This window comes from Nicotiana sylvestris, chromosome 5 (genome assembly GCF_000393655.2).
Source record: "Nicotiana sylvestris chromosome 5, ASM39365v2, whole genome shotgun sequence".
Lineage (NCBI taxonomy): Eukaryota > Viridiplantae > Streptophyta > Magnoliopsida > Solanales > Solanaceae > Nicotiana > Nicotiana sylvestris.
In genome coordinates, this window is record NC_091061.1 from 67,449,627 (window position 1) to 67,468,724 (window position 19,098).

At 38.9% G+C, this 19,098-nt stretch overlaps 1 protein-coding gene across 1 annotated transcript; it reads right to left on the reverse strand.

Moving 5' to 3' along the window:
• Positions 1–448: 448 nt before the first annotated feature.
• Positions 449–1,174, reverse strand: LOC138868769 (uncharacterized). The gene has a single exon (XM_070146341.1). It carries the CDS (start codon positions 1,172–1,174, stop codon positions 449–451), a length of 726 nt encoding a protein of 241 aa, XP_070002442.1.
• Positions 1,175–19,098: the final 17,924 nt, after the last annotated feature.

Below are 19,098 nucleotides of genomic sequence, written 5' to 3' on the forward strand. Positions count from 1 at the left end.
GTTTTGCAACAGTTGCATGTTTCATCCCAGCTTTACTTACTACTTTTTTTTTTTTATTTTTTCCAATTCCACTCTCTCTCTCAACATTTTTATTCTTTTGGTTATTCTTTATCTTCTCTCTTCTTCTCTCTTTTTGTTGGGTTATGATCGAATCCTATGTAGATTGCCTACGTATCATGACTCCTCATGAATCAGACCAAGCGTAGTTCTGGGGGCGTTAAAATGTAAAAATAAATAATAGAATATTTTGGAATTTTCAATTCTTCAAAAAAAAAGGAAATACTTTGGGTTACAATGATTTAAAGCTAAAAGACTCAAAAAGGAAAACAACAGACTCCAAAAACACGATGACAATACAGACTCACAGACTCTGACAAAAAGAAAAATACCGAATCGAAAATAAACTAACAGACTTCAACAGAAAAGAAAGATACAGACTCCAGTAAAATCAAGAATACATTAATGCTCCTGGTGCCCGCGGGACATCATTCGGTCTCGCCGAGGGCCTAAATGCGAGATCCCCTTGCAGTCGCTCCAAATCATGCATAACTTGGCGGACAAAAGTCGTCACTGCAGCAAAAAAGGTGGTACGAGTCATGTCTTCGCATGCTTGGCATTTCATGGTAATGTATTCAGCGATGGTTCTGATCCTTTCTCTAATTCTGCCTTTTTCCTGAAGCATTCGCCCTATCTGCTGATTCTGGGCTTCCAACACTTGAGAGTCATGAAGGTTTTGATCTTGCAACTGTTGCATTCCTTCCTCCATTTTAGCCATCAAATCATAACAGTATTCTCTATCGGCTTTGAAATCTTTATCCTGCTTGGCTGCCTCGATCTCGAGAGTGGTTACCTTTCTTCTTAGGATAGTTGTAGTCCCTTCATAGTTCCTCTTCATTTGTTTCACATACCGTGTCCGCTCTTCTACCTTCTTTGTCCATTGTTCCCGGATTTTCGCTAGACTAGCTTCAGACTTTTCTAGGTCTTCTTGACATTCGAGGGCTTTCTTTTTAAGACCGCTTATAAGTCTTTCGTTAGCCCGACTTCTTTTCGGGTTTCTGGCAGCTATTTTCATCTTCCAGATCTGAGCTTTGAGGGCCTCATTTTCCTGAGTTAGTTTTTTCTTTTCTCCCTCATCTGCAGCGGCTTGAACGTCATTTTCAAACTGAAGCTCCATGACTCGCCTTTCCAACTAGCTTATTTTGGCCTTGTACCCGTTTTCTTTGGTCAACCAGTCCCACTGCACCTGGGCCCCATCGGTGAACTGTTGGACATGGGGTCTCTTTGCGGGCCTTTCAGAAATCTGGAATCTTTTGCCGAACCAGACAATATACTTAGGGTCCACTTCACCTCTGGCTAGATCTCGCACCATGGTCTTAGGTTCAAGAAATCTACATTCATTCCATACTTGGCGAATTTTCCCTTCTGGAAATGTGGCTTTCGGGCCCAATTTAATGACATGTTTACTCAAATCTTCATCATTGGGGACAGTTTGAAACCTTCCTAATTGGCGCAAAACCCTGTGTGGAGCATAAGGCTGGATGCTCCGGATGCCCATCAGGAGGAGGTAACACACTTCAGCTGACATGTACACTGCTTCGGTGGCAGGAAGCCGTCCGAATTCCCACTCAATGTTATAGTCAGTCAAGGATCTCAAATGTGCAAGCAAGGCTTCAGTACTTTTGGGGAATTCAATACCTGCCACTCGGCTTTCAAACTCTTCAATGCAACTCAAACAGGTCAAACCGTAATTCATATACCCCACTCGATGGCAGAGATGTTCTTGCATCCATAACTGTAGTAGTAGATTGCAGCCTTAGAAGAACTTTCCTCCTTCCCGACAGATAGTCAAGGCTCGGTAAATTTCAGATAAGATCAGAGGAACCACAGTGTTATTGGTTTTCTTGATCGCCATGTCACGACCCAAACCGAAGGGCCGCGACGGGCACCCGGTGCTTTACTCAACCGAGTACCAACGTAACATATCTTTCTTATCATATTATCATGAGTAAATAAGCCAAAAAAACCCGTCATGAGATAACAAGAATAAAACATAAGGGAATACTCAACATATGAAGACCCAATATGATACACAAACTTATATATGTGACATACGGGGCTATAAGGCCGACATGACCATTAGTAAACTCGAAACATAGGCCGACAAGGCCATACAAGTATCCATACACCTGACATTTGTCTACAAGCCTCTAAGAGTACATAAAATCATAAAGGTCGGGACAGGGCCCCGCCATACCAATCAATACATATCCAAAGCATACTGACCAAATAGGCAACTCCGGAGTGGAGTGCACCAACACCTTCGCTGAGCTGATAGCCTACTGGAGGACTGCCAACCTATCAATCGAGACCTGCGGGCATGAAATGCAGCGTCCCTAGGCAAAAGGGACGTCAGTACGAATAAAGTACCGAGTATGTTAGGCAGGAAAGCATAAACAAGAACAGTAATGTAAAGAGAGAGATAGAGGAGATACAACCTGTAACATTAGAGTGCCTCTGGGGGTTACTAATATGAAATGCATAATACATATATATACATAAACTTTTTAAAATATTTGCCTTTGTGGGCATCATCATCATATCGTACTCGGCCTCAAAGAGGACTTGGTAAAAGTGTACCCGACCATCATAAGGTTCGGTAGAATCGTACCCGGCCACGTCAAGCTCGGTAAACCAAACTGATCAGTGGTTGCACAATAGGTGCCGTACCCGGCCGACTATAGAGCGGCTCTGTAGAGTAAAATAGATACTATATATAATGCATGCTAGACTCATGGAATCACCTTCTAAACCTTTTGGAGTGACTTAAGAACACTATGGACATCCATACCCTCAATATGAACCTTAGTAGGATTCAAGGATCATACACACTTGCTTAGAATAATTTTATAAGGAAAGAACAACATGGACAACCTTAGTTGCTAGGAGTAGATCCGTTATGAAGTAGCGTATTCATTTCACTTTAGATCATGCCAAAAGAAAGAAGAAAGTGCCTTAACATACCTTAAACCCGTTGAGTCCTTAATCACTTCCAAGCAACTCTTCAAACAAGTCAACTCAATCTATCATAGTATAAGGAGATTCAAAATCAGTGTTGAGCAAAGGCTAAGTCTATAACTTAAGCTAGTAGCTCGTTTACGTAAATTTTGGCAGCATCTCCCTTGTAACAAGGGCCTCCTCCAAAACCATATACAAACAACAATGACCAGAGAAATCCATCAATACATAATTATCAATATCAAGACACCATATAACAACAACAAGTCACAACTACATAACAACGAGCGACAATCTCCGATTGGAATCCGTATACCCCTTATCAATCCTTATAGACTTCTTACTTCAACATAAAAGTATCATTAACATGATAATAAAGTCATTAATCAATGATTCCAGCCTTATACCATTTATTTATAACAACTAAAATAATCCACAACTTCAACTATCCCCAACTAGCAACTTTATTCACTAGTTCATGTCTAGCCCATCCATTTAAGTTAATCAATATCAAGATAACCTTAGGCACAAGCAATAACACAATATACATACCTCCTACAGTAACTTCAAGTCAATCCAAGTTATATTCAATTTACAACAACCCTTAATAGCAATACAACACCATAGAAGTGACTTAAGCTAATCCAAGTATTATCTTGTAGTTTATCATCCTAACAACTTAACCAACATACAAGAAAGCTTAAGCACAATTAGTAGGCTGTTATACTCACCTTAGACAGAAGCAACAACTTGGAATTTCATCCAAATACAGCCCACAACAATCCTCAATGACAACATAACCTCAAAGAGGTGTTGTTCTTCACTAGAACTTAGTTTTGATGTTGAAATATGGTGTAATCACTTTGGAATCACTTCAAATACTTGTGGTATATGTTTAGGAGGGTTAGTAGAAGTTTGGAGACGAATATTAGTTGAAAAATGAGCAAAAATAGGCGTCCAAATCGTTTATAAATTGAAGTAGGTCAACCACCGCCTAAGTGGGTCCCATTGGGAGCAGCTTGCGCGGTCTCGCGAAAACACAAATATATCTCTACTCTGATGTCGTATTGACAAACGGTTTAATGAGTTAGAAACTAGACTCGTAGATCTTCAATTTGGTAGGTAGAAAACCCCATGATTCCAAGTATATTTGGAGAAATTCTCAGATACATTTGACCTAAAGTTCAGCAAATTTATGAATGTAACTTGTGATGACCTTTGCCAACTCTTGTTCCACAACTTGCTTGCCTTCAAACTGTAGAAAATGAATATCATACGACTAAAATAACTCATATAATAACCTCCTTATCATGTTAAGAACCCTAGTCTCACCCCAAAGTACATGTTATAACATTCCAAACTTGTCGACTTTTGACGAAACTTATTTTCTTCAATTGGTTTAGCTTCTAAGATTTCCAACCCTCTTGGTACTCGTTATTCATGATCTTAAATATTTGTAACCTCCAAGGTAACATGATTAACTTACTTTATTTGCTTCCAAATATAATCTCATTTCCGAGCTTACATCAATGACTTACGACGTACTCTCACGTATGAAAACTTGGGGTGTAACATCATTCCCCCCTTTGGAACATTCGTCCTCGAATGTTGACTGATGCGCTTATCAGTTTCATAAACTATGGCTCTTACGAATACTTTAATGCTCATCTTTCCATCTAAGCAACTGTTTTGTGAATAAATCCAAATGCTTGGGCATTCCCCCCTTTTAGGCCTCTTTGTCATGCCATGACATGTGGTCGGAATTCTTCCAACATCGTAACATTTGCTACCTTATGTCATGCAGTATGTACGACTGTGTCCTTGTATGAGCGCCTAGCGACTCATCTTCTCTTTTTCCTCCATCTTTTAGCCAATCTCTAAGCCTCACTTTATGACATATACAGAATTATGACAAGCTGTCCCTCTAGGCATCTATAAGTGTACTGATGTCTTTCGCTTGGTATTTATCGAACTTAAGACTATTTCTATCTCTTGTTTCATAGCCTTGTATATCTATCCTTATGGATTTACTACATCTAGGTAGGTTATACTATACCATAAAACTTACTTCGGTTTATTATTACCGAGGTTTGCTACCCAACTCCAGGTTACTCTCTCGCTGCTTATCCTATATGTATAAATCTAAGTCCTTTAGTGCTTCCTCATTATTATTCATCTAAGAATAACAAACAAATCTCATCTCGAACTTTGGAACTTGTACCCATCTATTGTTTATTCACCTTAATGTTGATCTATAATCTATCACTGATAACTTGCAACCTCTTACGTAATACACTGTCACTAGGGCTCACATCTTATCGGGGAACATATGAAGTGATTTTCCTGATCCACCTAGGGATAATACTATACTCCAATAACCGTATTTCATTGCATCCCAACGCGATTCATCTTATGGGGGTATTCTAATCCCGTGCAATTAACATTTGGAGAGCTTAGCATATAACTTACGATCCTGAAGCATCTGTAATACTATCCGCAAGTGGCCCGCATGTTCCGCCTCCGAACGAGAATATACTAGAATGTCATCAATGAATACAATCACGAACACATCAAGATAGGGCCTAAATATAGTATTCATGAGATCCATAAAAGCTGCTGGGGCATTTGTTAGCCCGAACGACATCACTAAGAACTCAAAGTGCCCATATCTTGTCCGTAAGGCCGTCTTTGGAATATCCTTCTCCTTAACCCTCACCTGATGATACCCTGAACGTAAATAAATCTTGGAGAAATACTTGGCACCCTGGAGTTGATCAAACAGGTCATCAATTCTTGGAAGTGGATACTTGTTCTTTATAGTAAACTTTTTCAACTATCGATAGTCGATACACATCCGTAACGACCCGTCTTTTGAAATCCCTTTCTCGTTAAATCATTACTCAATCAAAGGCCTAAGCATCATTCTCTTATCTATCACAATTACACCCTTATTCTACCGCCAGGGCAGCATTCCATCTCTTCTAAATGCACCTAGTCTCAGACTCCTCTGTGTTCATTCAGGCTGTACCGAGCTTTTTATTACATATGGAAATCATCAGCTCCCTTGTTTTGATGGGTTTAATCCCGAGGACATACATATTCTCGTCACCTTCTCACTCACCTTTTCATATCCTTACTCCTATCTACCTAAAACCTTGTTGCTCTACAATACTTTACCTTAGGACCTACACCGATCTATTTATACTACTCGCAACCTTCCTTTAACTTGCTAGCACCATAAATTTCCTTTCGTGCCTTCTCAGTTGTCCTTAAATGTAAGCAATTACTTTTGCTGGTCGTTCTATCACTTGTTGCATGAATACTTGGCTTGTCATTTTGCCCACGAATACTATAATTTCCTGTACCTCATATGATCTCAAACATCACCTTTGATGGCTTTTTTTACCATTCATTAGCCATGATACGTGCCACTTTCTTATGGAGTGTATACAATATTGTAGTGAGGCTATTGTTACATGATCATTTACTCTTTAGCTCACTATGCTTAGGTGAAAACCTTCTTCCTTATTTCCTCAGCTAGTCTTTCATTATAGTACTTAGGGAGACCTTCTGGCTCTTGTAAAGTTGCGAGCTTGATATATCGTACACCCGAAGGTAATTTTCGTTATTCTTACTCGCCTATAATAATCCTTAGTTACATAAATTTATGCCTTTGTGCTCGTTACTTCTAAGCTCAAATTTTTATTGTCTCCTTAGTGGCACTCTCTCTTATTTTTATAAACCTTAAAAATGGTACCTTTAATTGCCTCAACTCCTATCTGAAATTTTTTTCAAATGATTGCGATCTCGTATCTGCGAGATTGAATTCACTATGCTGCGGTTCACTACATTTATCTTGCATGATCTATTGATTTATCCGTGACCTCTTGTCTAGCCATAACTGGGATCTTCCTGAATCAACTACTAATTACTCGTTGGTTCATATATATATATATATATATTCTGCATAATCCCTCTTGGGATATATCCTTTGTCTTAACTTATCTCTCGCCACTAGCTCCTGATGTATCAATTGTCCATTCACACTTATTTATCAATAACATCCTGGCCAGAAACTTTTACTGCCTCTCCCCGGTGTCGTGCTTGTATAATGTTCTGGAGTAGCAACATATCTGCAGGAACTGAATAAATGCAACATCATCCCTTTCTCCTTTTTACCACATTCTTCCTTTACCATTCCATAGTTAACTGAACCGCTTAACTCCGACTTAATACCATATCACACCATATTCCCCCCTTCAGGGGAGTACTAAGATTTAGTACTACGACGATCTACCTATACTTGTTTTACCTTTTCATATTCGGCGTCTTTTCACATTATCAATGAACCTTAATCACCTTATGGTAACCTTCTGTACCAGGGATAACTAAATTTCTTACGCACGAAGGTGACACCTACGGTAACTGGCACACTTAGTCCCTTAAGATTAACTCTGCTTAGAGTGCTTGCTTTAGGTAAGCGACTTCCTAAATAACCTTTAAAGGTTATTCGTCTGTTGTCTATTCTATTATTGTTGGAGCACGATCTTTGAAATTCTCACGATGTCGACCATTATCAAATCCTCCGGTCCCTAATTCATGTTCGGTTTTATCTTGTTCACCAGCCCATACTGATTTTTATTACTCTGGGGTCTAACCTTTCCTCCTGGTAATCACGTTGAAGTCACCAACTCATTTCTCGAAATAAGAATATGACTTTATGACTTATACTCTTTTATTGCCTTAAGGCTTGTCACCTCTTGTATTTTCCTTCACTTGACTATAGACTCTGTCATCGTGTCATATTTTGATTTACTATTATCACCCCTATTTCACATCTTACTCATGATGCTTTATTTATTTTCTTCTTATTCTCCGGATAATATTTTTTTGTCGATCACTTTATTCTGAAAACTTCAACAAAAAGTTCTTTCCCTTTAAGCTCCCCTAGCTTCATCTCACTGGCTCTTTGGAATGCCTAACATTCTTTTTTTACTCGGGGCTAGAGTCATACTAAGGTAATATTTGTCCCTTCTAGGATCTCACTGCCTATCTTCTGAATTTTTTTAATATTCCAGTATTCGTATCTGATTGTACTACTCTAGAGTTCACCATCTAGGTATCTTAGAAGGAGATCTATTACCACATTTGCACCATCTTTCGGAAACGTTAGTTAATGATAACAACTCATCCACAATTTTTGGGTTACTCTAACTCCAACTGGATCCTGATATCCCATCTTTCTCTTAAATAATATATGTTAGCTCCCATAGAACATAACTGAGATGGGTGTGGCCAATTGTACTTACCTCTGTCATTGATGAAGGTACCAAAATGCTTATATTTCTCTGCCTGATTTGAAAATATTGATAATCTTCATTATCTGGGTGCCTCGTACCCCTCTTCACCTTACTTCTTTTACTTGTTAAAACTTGTATCTAGCTTCTGAATTCCTCATAGATTTTCACCATATTCGTGAATAGATATCCGTGCCTTAAGGCTCCTTATTAAGAAGCATACACATCTTAGTACACACATGATCTGTTGAAGACCTCATATTTACTCATCATAAGCATGATGTGAAATCGAGTTCCTCTGACTCAACTCTTCAACATCCACATGCAATCTCTTACCAACTGTCTTTGTGGATGTAGGTATCGTTGTATTACGACTAAAGTCGAATTTAGGAGTTTGAATTCTTACAACTGAGCTCTACTGCATGATCTAGAGTAAGAAGAAAGAGTGACAGACCTAAATGCCCTGTAGCCTCCTGCTTATAAGTGTGGTGCACAACACACCCATAAACAAGACTTTACTAGACACGGCTTGTAGACTCCCTAGGACAGAATTGCTCTGATACCACTTTTGTCACGACCCAAACCGAAGGGCCGCGACGGGTACCCGGTGCTTTACTCAACCGAGTACCAACCTAACATATCTTTCTTATCATATTATCATGAGTAAATGAGCCAGAAAACCCGTCATGAGATAACAAGAATAAAACATAAGGGAATACTCAACATATGAAGACCCAATATGATATACAAACTTATATATGTGACATACGGGCCTATAAGGCCGACATGACCATTAGTAAACTCGAAACATAGGCCGACAAGGCCATACAAGTATCCATACACCTGACATCTGTCTACAAGCCTCTAAGAGTACATAAAATCATAAAGGTCAGGACAGGGCCCCGCCATACCAATCAGTACATATCCAAAGCATACTGATCAAATAGGCAACTCCGGAGCAAGTGGAGTGCACCAACACCTTCGCTGAGCTGATAGCCTACTGGAGGACTGTCAACCTATCAATCGAGACTTGCGGGCATAAAATGCAGCATCCCCAGGCAAAAGGGATGTCAGTACGAATAAAGTACCGAGTATGTTAGGCAGGAAAGCATAAACAAGAACAGTAATGTAAAGAGAGAGATAGAGGAGATACAACCTGTAACATTAGAGTGCCTCTGGGGGTTACTGATATGAAATGCATAATACATATATATACATAGACTTTTTAAAACATTTGCCTATGTGGGCATCATCATCATCATATCGTACCCGACCTCAAAGAGGCTCGGTAAAAGCGTACCCGACCATCATAAGGTTCGGTAGAATCGTACCCGGCCACGTGAAGCTCGGTAAACCAAACTGATCAATGGTTGCACAATAGGTGCCGTACCCGGCCAACTATAGAGCGGCTCGGTAGAGTAAAATAGATACTATATATAATGCATTCTAGACTCATGGAATCACCTTCTAAACCTTTTGGAGTGACTTAAGAACACTATGGACATCCATACCCTCAATATGAACCTTAGTAGGATTCAAGGATCATACACACTTGCTTAGAATAATTTTATAAGGAAAGAACAACATGGACAACCTTAGTTGCTAGGAGTAGATCTGTTATGAAGTAGCGTATTCATTTCACTTTAGATCATGCCAAAAGAAAGAAGAAAGTGCCTTAACATACCTTAAACCTGTTGAGTCCTTAATCACTTCCAAGCAACTCTTCAAACAAGTCAACTCAATCTATCATAGTATAAGGAGATTCAAAATCAGTGTTGAGCAAAGGCTAAGTCTATAACTTAAGCTAGTAGCTCGTTTACGTAAATTTTGGCAGCATCTCCCTTGTAAACAAGGGCCTCCTCCAATACCATATACAAACAACAATGACCAGAGCAATCCATCAATACATAATTATCAATATCAAGACACCATATAACAACAACAAGTCACAACTACATTACGACGAGCGGCAAGCTCCGATTGGAATCTGTATACCCCTTATCAATCCTTATAGACTTCTTACTTCAACATAAAAGTATCATTAACTTGATAATGAAGTCATTAATCAATGATTCCAGCCTTATACCATATATTTATAACAACGAAAATAATCCACAACTTCAACTATCCCCAACTAGCAACTTTATTCACTAGTTCATGTCTAGCCCATCCATTTAACTTAATCAATATCAAGATAAACTTAGGCACAAGCAAGAACACAATATACATACCTCCTACAGTAACTTCAAGTCAAAATCCAAGTTATATTCATTTTACAACAACCCTTAATAGCAATACAATACCATAGAAGTGACTTAAGCTAATCCAAGTATTATCTTGTAGTTTACCATCCTAACAACTTAACCAACATACAAGCAAGCTTAAGCAAAATTAGTAGGATGTTATACTCACCTTAGACAGCAGCAACAACTTGGAATTTCATCCAAATACAGCCCACAACAATCCTCAATGACAACACAACCTCAAAGAGGTGTTGTTCTTCACTAGAACTAAGTTTTGATGTTGAAATATGGTGTAATCACTTTGGAATCACTTCAAACCCTTGTGATATATGTTTAGGAGGGTTAGGAGAAGTTTGGAGACGAACTTTAGTTGAAAAATGAGCAAAAATAGGCGTCCAAATCGTTTATAAATTGAAGTAGGTCAACCACCGCCTAAGTGGGTCCCATTGGGAGCTGCTTGCGCGGTCTCGCGAAAATGCGAATATCTCTCTACTCCGATGTCGTATTGACAAACGGTTTAATGCGTTAGAAACTAGACTCGTAGACCTTCAATTTGGTAGGTAGAACACCCCATTATTCCAAGTATATTTGGAGAAATTCTCAGATACATTTGACCTAAATTTCAGCAAATTTATGAATGTAACTTGTGATGACCTTTGCCAACTCTTGTTCCACAACTTGCTTGCCTTCAAAATGTAGAAAATGAATATCATACGACTAAAATAACTCATAGAATAACCTCCTTATCATGTTAAGAACCCTAGTCTCACCCCAAAGTACATGTTATAACATTCCAAACTTGTCGACTTTTGACGAAACTTATTTTCTTCAATTGGTTTAGCTTCTAAGATTTCCAACCCTCTTGGTACTCGTTATTCATGATCTTAAATATTTGTAACCTCCAAGGTAACATGATTAACTTACTTTATTTGCTTCCAAATATAATCTCATTTCCGAGCTTACATCAATGACTTACGACGTACTCTCACGTATGAAAACTTGGGGTGTAACACGCCACATAGATCATTCCCACAAGACCTATCTCTATATTACCATCTTTTCGCGGGCAAACTACAACACACAAGAAGGCTACCATAAAAGCTAAACCTCGCCTTGCCTCCCATTTGTCTTTATTTTCGGTATGGGTTAGACCAGTGTTCGGCTCTTCAAAACCCCGGGGGTTACCATATCGATGATACAAGAACTGGAGCGTGCAATACCCCTCAGATAAGTTTCCATCCCGAATATCTTGACTAATACTTAGCAAATCCAGAAATCTGTGGGGAGATACCGGCCTTGGTGACAATGGATATTGACTTCTAAGGTTTCCATTAAGGCCTGCATAACCTGCAACCTCCTCCAATATAGGTGTGAGCTCAAAGTCAGAGAAACGGAACACATTGCGAGTCGGGTCCCAAAAAGGTATTAAGGCTTCAATTATGTCCGACCTTGGCTTGACGTTCAATAGTCCGACAAGGCCTCCCAGAACTCTTACCACTGTTTCTCTACTGCCTTTTCCTAGATCATTCCACCATATGTGGAGCTTTAAGGGGATCTTATCGAGGACTGTGAAGGGTTCAATTTCGTTTGTGCTCATCCTGCATATTTATTAAGGTGATTTAATAACTCATTTTGACCCAAAAGAGTAACACCATTTTTCAAAGTTTTGCTTCAAAAATAAAATCTGGTTTTGCGGATACGGCCTTTCAGCGCTTCGGGGAAGAAGATTTTAAGGCTGTGCCGGTTAACCATTAAAAATGAACCAAGGTGGCTATTCTTGCAAAAACAGCCTTCCGACGCCCTTTTGGGGACATTCGGCTTATTTTAAACAAGAATGGCATCACCCAATTTATTTGTGACAAAAATTAAAATCTTGGTATTTTTGGGCTATTTTTGCAAAAAAGGGAAGTTGGACCCGATGAGGGTTGCCTACGTATCCCACATCCGGTGAGAATTAAACTGATGTAGTTCGGGCAGATTGAACGAAAATAAACCAACTAATTCTAAAAACTTTCTTTTTCTTTTTCTCTTTTTTTTCTTCAAAATTTTGGCAGAGTTTCAGCATATTTTGGACATTGATTTCTCAAAACAACTAACTATCTCTCTGAGCCCTCACACTGCTATTTTCTTTTCTCAAGTCCTTCTATTATCCACAAGCCAGTCAACATGCAAATCCGAAGAAAATAGATGCACAAGTAGCAAGTAGAATGCATCAGGATGGTCTTTCATTTCAAGTACACTTGTCCTAGACAGACCCAACCCCTGTGTTGAGCCTCCTAAGTCAAATGCATGTGATGCAAACAAACGTTCCTACTAGGGATATGGCATGAGGCTTTGTTATACTAGGTTTAAAACCTGGGTTTATTATTCTAGACCTGGCTTACCCGAGCGGACAACTCGAGCCAGGGGGGAGGGGGCAGCGTACTGGGAATACAGAAGCGTCACCGGCTTAGCAACTTGTCTGAACCTCGTTCTAAACTGGGACAAGACTCTACACAGAAGAGAAGTCACACGAAGTGCACCCTTCTCCATGATTTAGAAGACTCAGAGAGAGGAAGGGTTTCGTAGCAGTTTATATACAGTTCACAGAATATCAAAGCGGTAAAAGCATTTAGCACATTAGGCTCCAACATGTAGAAAAATCAGATAATAGATAAAGTCAATTATAACAGCTATTCTAAGCTCGAATTCTTGAACCCTGAACCAGAGATTCTGGGTTCGATCCCCAGCAGAGTCACCAGAGCTATCATACCTCCTTTTTACACTACCCGAAGGTAGTACAAGGGAGTTTTTCCAATTTAAGTGACATTATTCGAAATGGGATTATTTATTCAATTTTGTTCAAAGTCGCCACTTGGGATAGGTTTGTTTTCTGGTGTCCCAAGTCACCAATTTATTTTAAATCCCAAATTGAGGAAATTTCGACTTTCCTGTTGAAGTCTACGAACCAGAAATTCTGAATAAGGAATTCTGTTAACCTGAGGGAAGGTGTTAGGTACCCCCGGATTCCGTGGTTCTAGCATGGTCGCTTAAACTATTATAATTAGCCTATTATCTGATTTTAATACATGTTTTAACCTATGGTATAATTTTAACTTGTTAACCGCTTTTAAATATTTTAGGAAAGATTCAACATTATTTAAAACACGTCTTTAAACCACGCCACATGAAATGCACCCGCGGTCCACGACACATTTTATTTAACGTTGTTGAGATTTGGATTTGGGTCACATGAAATGCACACCCGAGTTTAGGAAGGTAATATTATTAAAATACGAGCCTAAAGCAACTACGCATTTTAAATTTGCGAGGGCCATGGAAATTTGTTAAATGGAACGCCTCGATTTCTAAGAATTTAAAAGATATAATTAAGTGAGGGCCACGCGTTTTGAAATTTTATTTGGCGCGGCGCACCTCTAACCCGATTTTAAGGGTCTAATTAATTGAGGAAAGCTTAATGGAATTCTAATTATTTGTTCGAACCTATGTAGCAACTACTAAGCACTGTATTGAACAACCAAACTACTAAAAAGGAAATTGCCTTCACAATAAAATAACTAAATGAAGGAGCTAAATTTGATGAAACGAACAGGCCGAACTAGCAAGAAGTAAATAATCCATTTACAGATGCCTTCAGGCTTAGGCCTAAGAGGAGCCCAATTCTTAGGGATGAAAGGACGTCCAGGGACAGTCGAATCTGAGGTCAAACCTTTTGTCAACTGGGCCAACATTGGGCCCAAACTTCAGAACCAAACCTTTGTACATAATCATTTTAATGCTAATCAACTAAGGCCATACAAGATACGACATTGAACTAACATTTTATTTCTGCATTTTAAAGTTTCAAGCACAGAGTAAAAGCTAAGCGTTCTGAATTTTAAATCACAACTTCAACTTAAATATGCTCCTAAGTAAAACAGAAGTAAATCAGTGTCTCCCTCTATTCTTAAAGCATTACCAATTTTTCTTGTTCACAATAACTATAAGCTAACTACTTAAACTTGGAAGCCATTCAATTAACAGCTCATGAAATAATCGCTACATGGTTTCCAAATAGTAGAGTATAATACCAGATAGATTACAATGTGAAACCTTCTGGTTCCAAACCTTAAGAATTTAAACAGATTCAAACAAATTCCCATAGCAGCACTGGTTTCAACAGGCTAACACAAATCTGAAGCATACTTAACTCTTCTAAAGTTTCTACTGCACTAATTCTTTACCACCCGCACATATGATCAAAAACTTCAAATATTTAAACTTAACAAATGGAAAGAAGCATTTGTTCAACACTACAACGAAGTCTAGAAATACAATAAACAAGAACTAAAAAGCTTATGAACATATGCAGACTGGTCTTCAAACACAAAACGAACTCAGTTGCATTTTCAACAAGACTCCAAGTTTTACATACTCAAAACATACTTTTATAACTTCACTTGCCATTCAATGGTTCAAAGAAATACCTGGAAATAAAATAGTAACAAAGAAGTGAAAAATCAGCAAGTGAAACAATAGGAAATCAGCAGCAGGTCCAGTAACAAAGAGCAAACCAGCAAAGCAATTTCAGAACCCAGAAAATGAAGTACTGCAGCCCAGAAATCAGTTTCAAATGCACAGTCTAACCAACAGACCTCTAAACTAATCTCAATGACTAAGTCTCAAGCCATTTCTAAGTTCAAATAATAAAGAAGTCGATTCAGAAAGAAGAGGATTTCAGATTTCAAAACTAAAGTCCAATGAAACAGTGTTTTCTGCAAAGAAGTTTTAGCCGTTTAGTTGTTTTCAGAATTTTTTCCCCTCTCCTCAAAATCTGGCTTTAGCTTCAAGTAAGAATGCCTTTATAGGCAAGGCGTTAGGGCAGCTCAAATGAATTTAGTTTTGCATTTTTTACCCTTTTTGAATTTTTATTCTTGCTTAAGTATCCTTAGTATACAAATCAGATTTTCAGTTAAGTCCCCATCCCAGATTCTAGGAAGCTTCCTAAGTTAGTTACAAATTATTCCTTTAGCTTAAATCCCTAAATCACCCCTTGTGAGCCCTGTTTTTACCTTAAGAGACATTCAGGTCGAATCCTCTTTGGGCTGTTGGTTTTATCGAAGCCTCATTTCAAAATTGAAAGCTCAGAGGCCTTTACCAGTTCGTTTACAGAGTCTTAAAGACTCGTGCAATTCTGGGCCCAAAGAAACTTTATAAAAAATAGAAAACAAATACTAATTAAACAAGTTTCTAAAACTAACATGCAAATATGGATGACTTGAAGAGATGAAAAGATAAAAAATAAAAAATAAAAATCAGAAAAATAAAAGAAAGAGTAGAAGAAAATGAGAAGAGAAAAAAAATAAAAAATTAAATATCAAAAGGTAAAGAAAAGAAAAATACCTAAGAAAATCTCGAACCAGAATTGATGAGCCTTCGAACAACTCCGATTTGACTCAAAACAAGTATTAACTGTATGTTCTCAACGTAAACACACAATTAATACCGTTTCAAACCCTATCACTCAAAGAAATTGGAAGGCTTGACGGACTTCCTTTCTTTTTGTTTCCAGATTCAAAAACAGGCCGATTTGGTGAGGATCTAAGGAGAAATGATGGTGGATTGGGTTGAGGGAAGGCTGGTGGTTGCATGGGTGAGATTTGGGGTTGAATAGAGGTGGCGCCGCCACCGGAGAGAACAAGGGCGGCGCTAGGGTGTCCATTTTAAATCAAGATTCGAGGCGCTCCAGACAAATTCGAAAGAAAAGGAGTGAGGATTCAGAACGGGGAGGTGTAGGGGAGTCTGAGGTGTTGATTTGGCATTGATTGAGACCGGCGCCGCCGCCGGAGATGGCAAAGTTTTGAGGCGGCGGATTAGGGTTCATGGAGATGGTCTGAAGAGGGAGATGGGGTAAGAGACGAGTGGATGGGGGTGGGTACGCATTTGGACAGTTAAATAGGAAGCTAGGATCAGTTCATGGTCATCTGATCAAGTGAGATCAGCGGCTCCGATGAAAAGTTGGGGAAACGGGGTCGTTTGGTATCTGATGGGGTTTGGACCGGGTTGGGGCGCGAGTTTGGGCCGGTTCGAGCGGGTCTTGGGAAAATATACCCTTGTGCCTGGGGAGATTGAATAAAAACGGCCCAAATATCAGATTTTGTATTCCTCTCCAAATTCTTTTTATTTACAAATTCTTTTGATTATTTCCAAATAAAAGTAAAACCTGAATAAAAATCTTAAAACTAGATTATCCTACCAAATTAAATTAATTAACTCTAAAAGATAATTACCACAACTAATTAAATACCAAATTGAAAGAACACTACCAAAATTCCAAACTAAAAAATGCAAAAAATGAGTTATTTTGGTGACTTTTTCCATTTTCGTAAAACAAACTAATTTACTAATTAATCTAAGAAATGTAAAATTAAATCCTAAATGCAATGCATGATAAATTTACTATTTTTTTATGATTTAAATAAAATTAAATGTGCACACAAAATGTAAACAAACACGAAAATTGAGCAATTAATTCCTAAAAACCAAATAATAAAAGAAAAATTCTAATTTTGGGGATTCTTTAGGAGTAATTCATGCGAGGCAAAAATCACGTGCTCACACTAGCGATTTTGCTGGGGATCGAACCCAGAATCTCTGGTTCAGGGTCCAGAATTCGAGCTTAGAATAATTGTTATATTTGGCTTTATTTATTATCTGGTTTTATTTACATGTTTGGGCCTAATGTGCTAAATGTTGCTTTTTACCGCTTCGATATTGTTTAGACTATATATAAATTGCTATGAATCCCTCCTCTCTTTGAGTCTTCTAAATCATCTGGGAAGTGTGCACTTCGTGTGACTTTTCTTCTGTTAGATTCATATCCCAATTTTAGAATGAGGTTCGGACAAGTTGCAAAGTCGGCGAAGCTTCTGTATTCCCGGTACACTTCCCTCCCCCCTCGGCTCGAGCTATCCGCTCGGGTAAGCTAGATCTAGAACAAATAAACCCAGGTTTTCAAACCTAGTATGACATAACCTCATGTCGGATCCCTAGTAGGAACGCTTGTTTTCGGGAAAAAAAAAAAGAAAAAAGCTACTTCAAAAGTTTGTGTTTTCTGATGTCAAAATTGGCCGAACTACGCAAGTTTGATTCCCACCGGATGTGGGATACGTAGGCAACTTTCATCGGGTCCAACTCCTTTTGCAAAAATAACCCCAAAAATTGAAGTGTCGCTGTTTTGTCATAAGTAAATTAGGTGGTGCCATTCTTGTCCAAAATAGCCAAAAATGCCCCAAAGGGCGCCGGAAGGCTAGTTTTGCAAGAATAGCCACTTAGGGTCCTTTTTCAAAAAATTTGGTTGGTTAACAAAAATAGCCCTAAAAAGTTTTTTTTTCTCTCTCGAGGTGTTGAAGGGCTGTATTCGCAAGAATGTTTTGTTCTAAATTTTGTGAAAATGGGTGTTTTTCTCTTGAGTCAAAGTAAATCACAGTCTTTTAATCAATCACCTTAAATAAATGTGCAGGATGAGCACAATTGAAAATGAAGCTTTCTTAGTCCGCGAGGAAATCCCGTTAGAACTACATATATGGTGGAATGATTTGGGAGAAGTCAGCAGAAAAACTGTGATAAAAGTTTTGGGTGGTCTTGTTGGGATTTTGAAGATTAAGCCGAGGAAGGATATAATTGAGGCTTTGATACCCTTCTGGGACCCAGCACATAATGTGTTCCATTTTGCTGATTTTGAGCTAACTCCTACGCTTGAGGAAGTAGCGGGCTACGCTGTTTTTAATGGGAATCTCATAAATCAATACCCGGTGGCACCTAGAATAGTGACTCCTTATAAATTTCTGGACCTTCTAAGCATCAGTCGGGAAGTTCAAGACGCAAATTTGGCCAAGGGATTCTGCACATTCTACTTCTTGTACCGACGCTATGGGAACCCCCATGGTTTTGAGATGCTAGATATCGGTCTTACTCATTCGGGGAACAAAGATAAGTGGGAAGCTCGACGGGGACTGGCTTTCATAATGGCATTCCTGGGTGTTTTGATTTGTTCAAGAAAAGATGGAAACATAGAATTGGGGCTTGTGGGGATAGCCGACTTCATGACTAAAAAGGTAAATGGAACTATTGTACCGATGATCTTAGCGCAGATTTACCGAGCTCTAACTGTTTGCCGAGAAGGAGGAAAGTTTTTTGAAGGATGCAATATGCTTCTACAACTCTGGATGGTGGAGCACCTTTGCCACCGTCCGGGGTACATGAATTGTGGTATGACCGGTCTTCAGTGCATTAAAAAACATGAACGACGGGTGGAGGGCTATGAGTTTCCAGAAAATACGGAAGCATGGTTTGCACACTTGAGCTCCCTGACTACAAACAAGATTGAATGGACATTCGGGTGGCTCTCGGTCAGTGAAGTCATTTATATGTCGGCTGAGGTGTGTTTTCTTCTATTGATGGGTCTCCGGAGCATTCAGCCTTATGCCCCACATAGAGTTCTACGCCAGTTAGACAGGTACCAGACCATCCCACATGATGAGGATTTGAGTCGGTAGGTCATC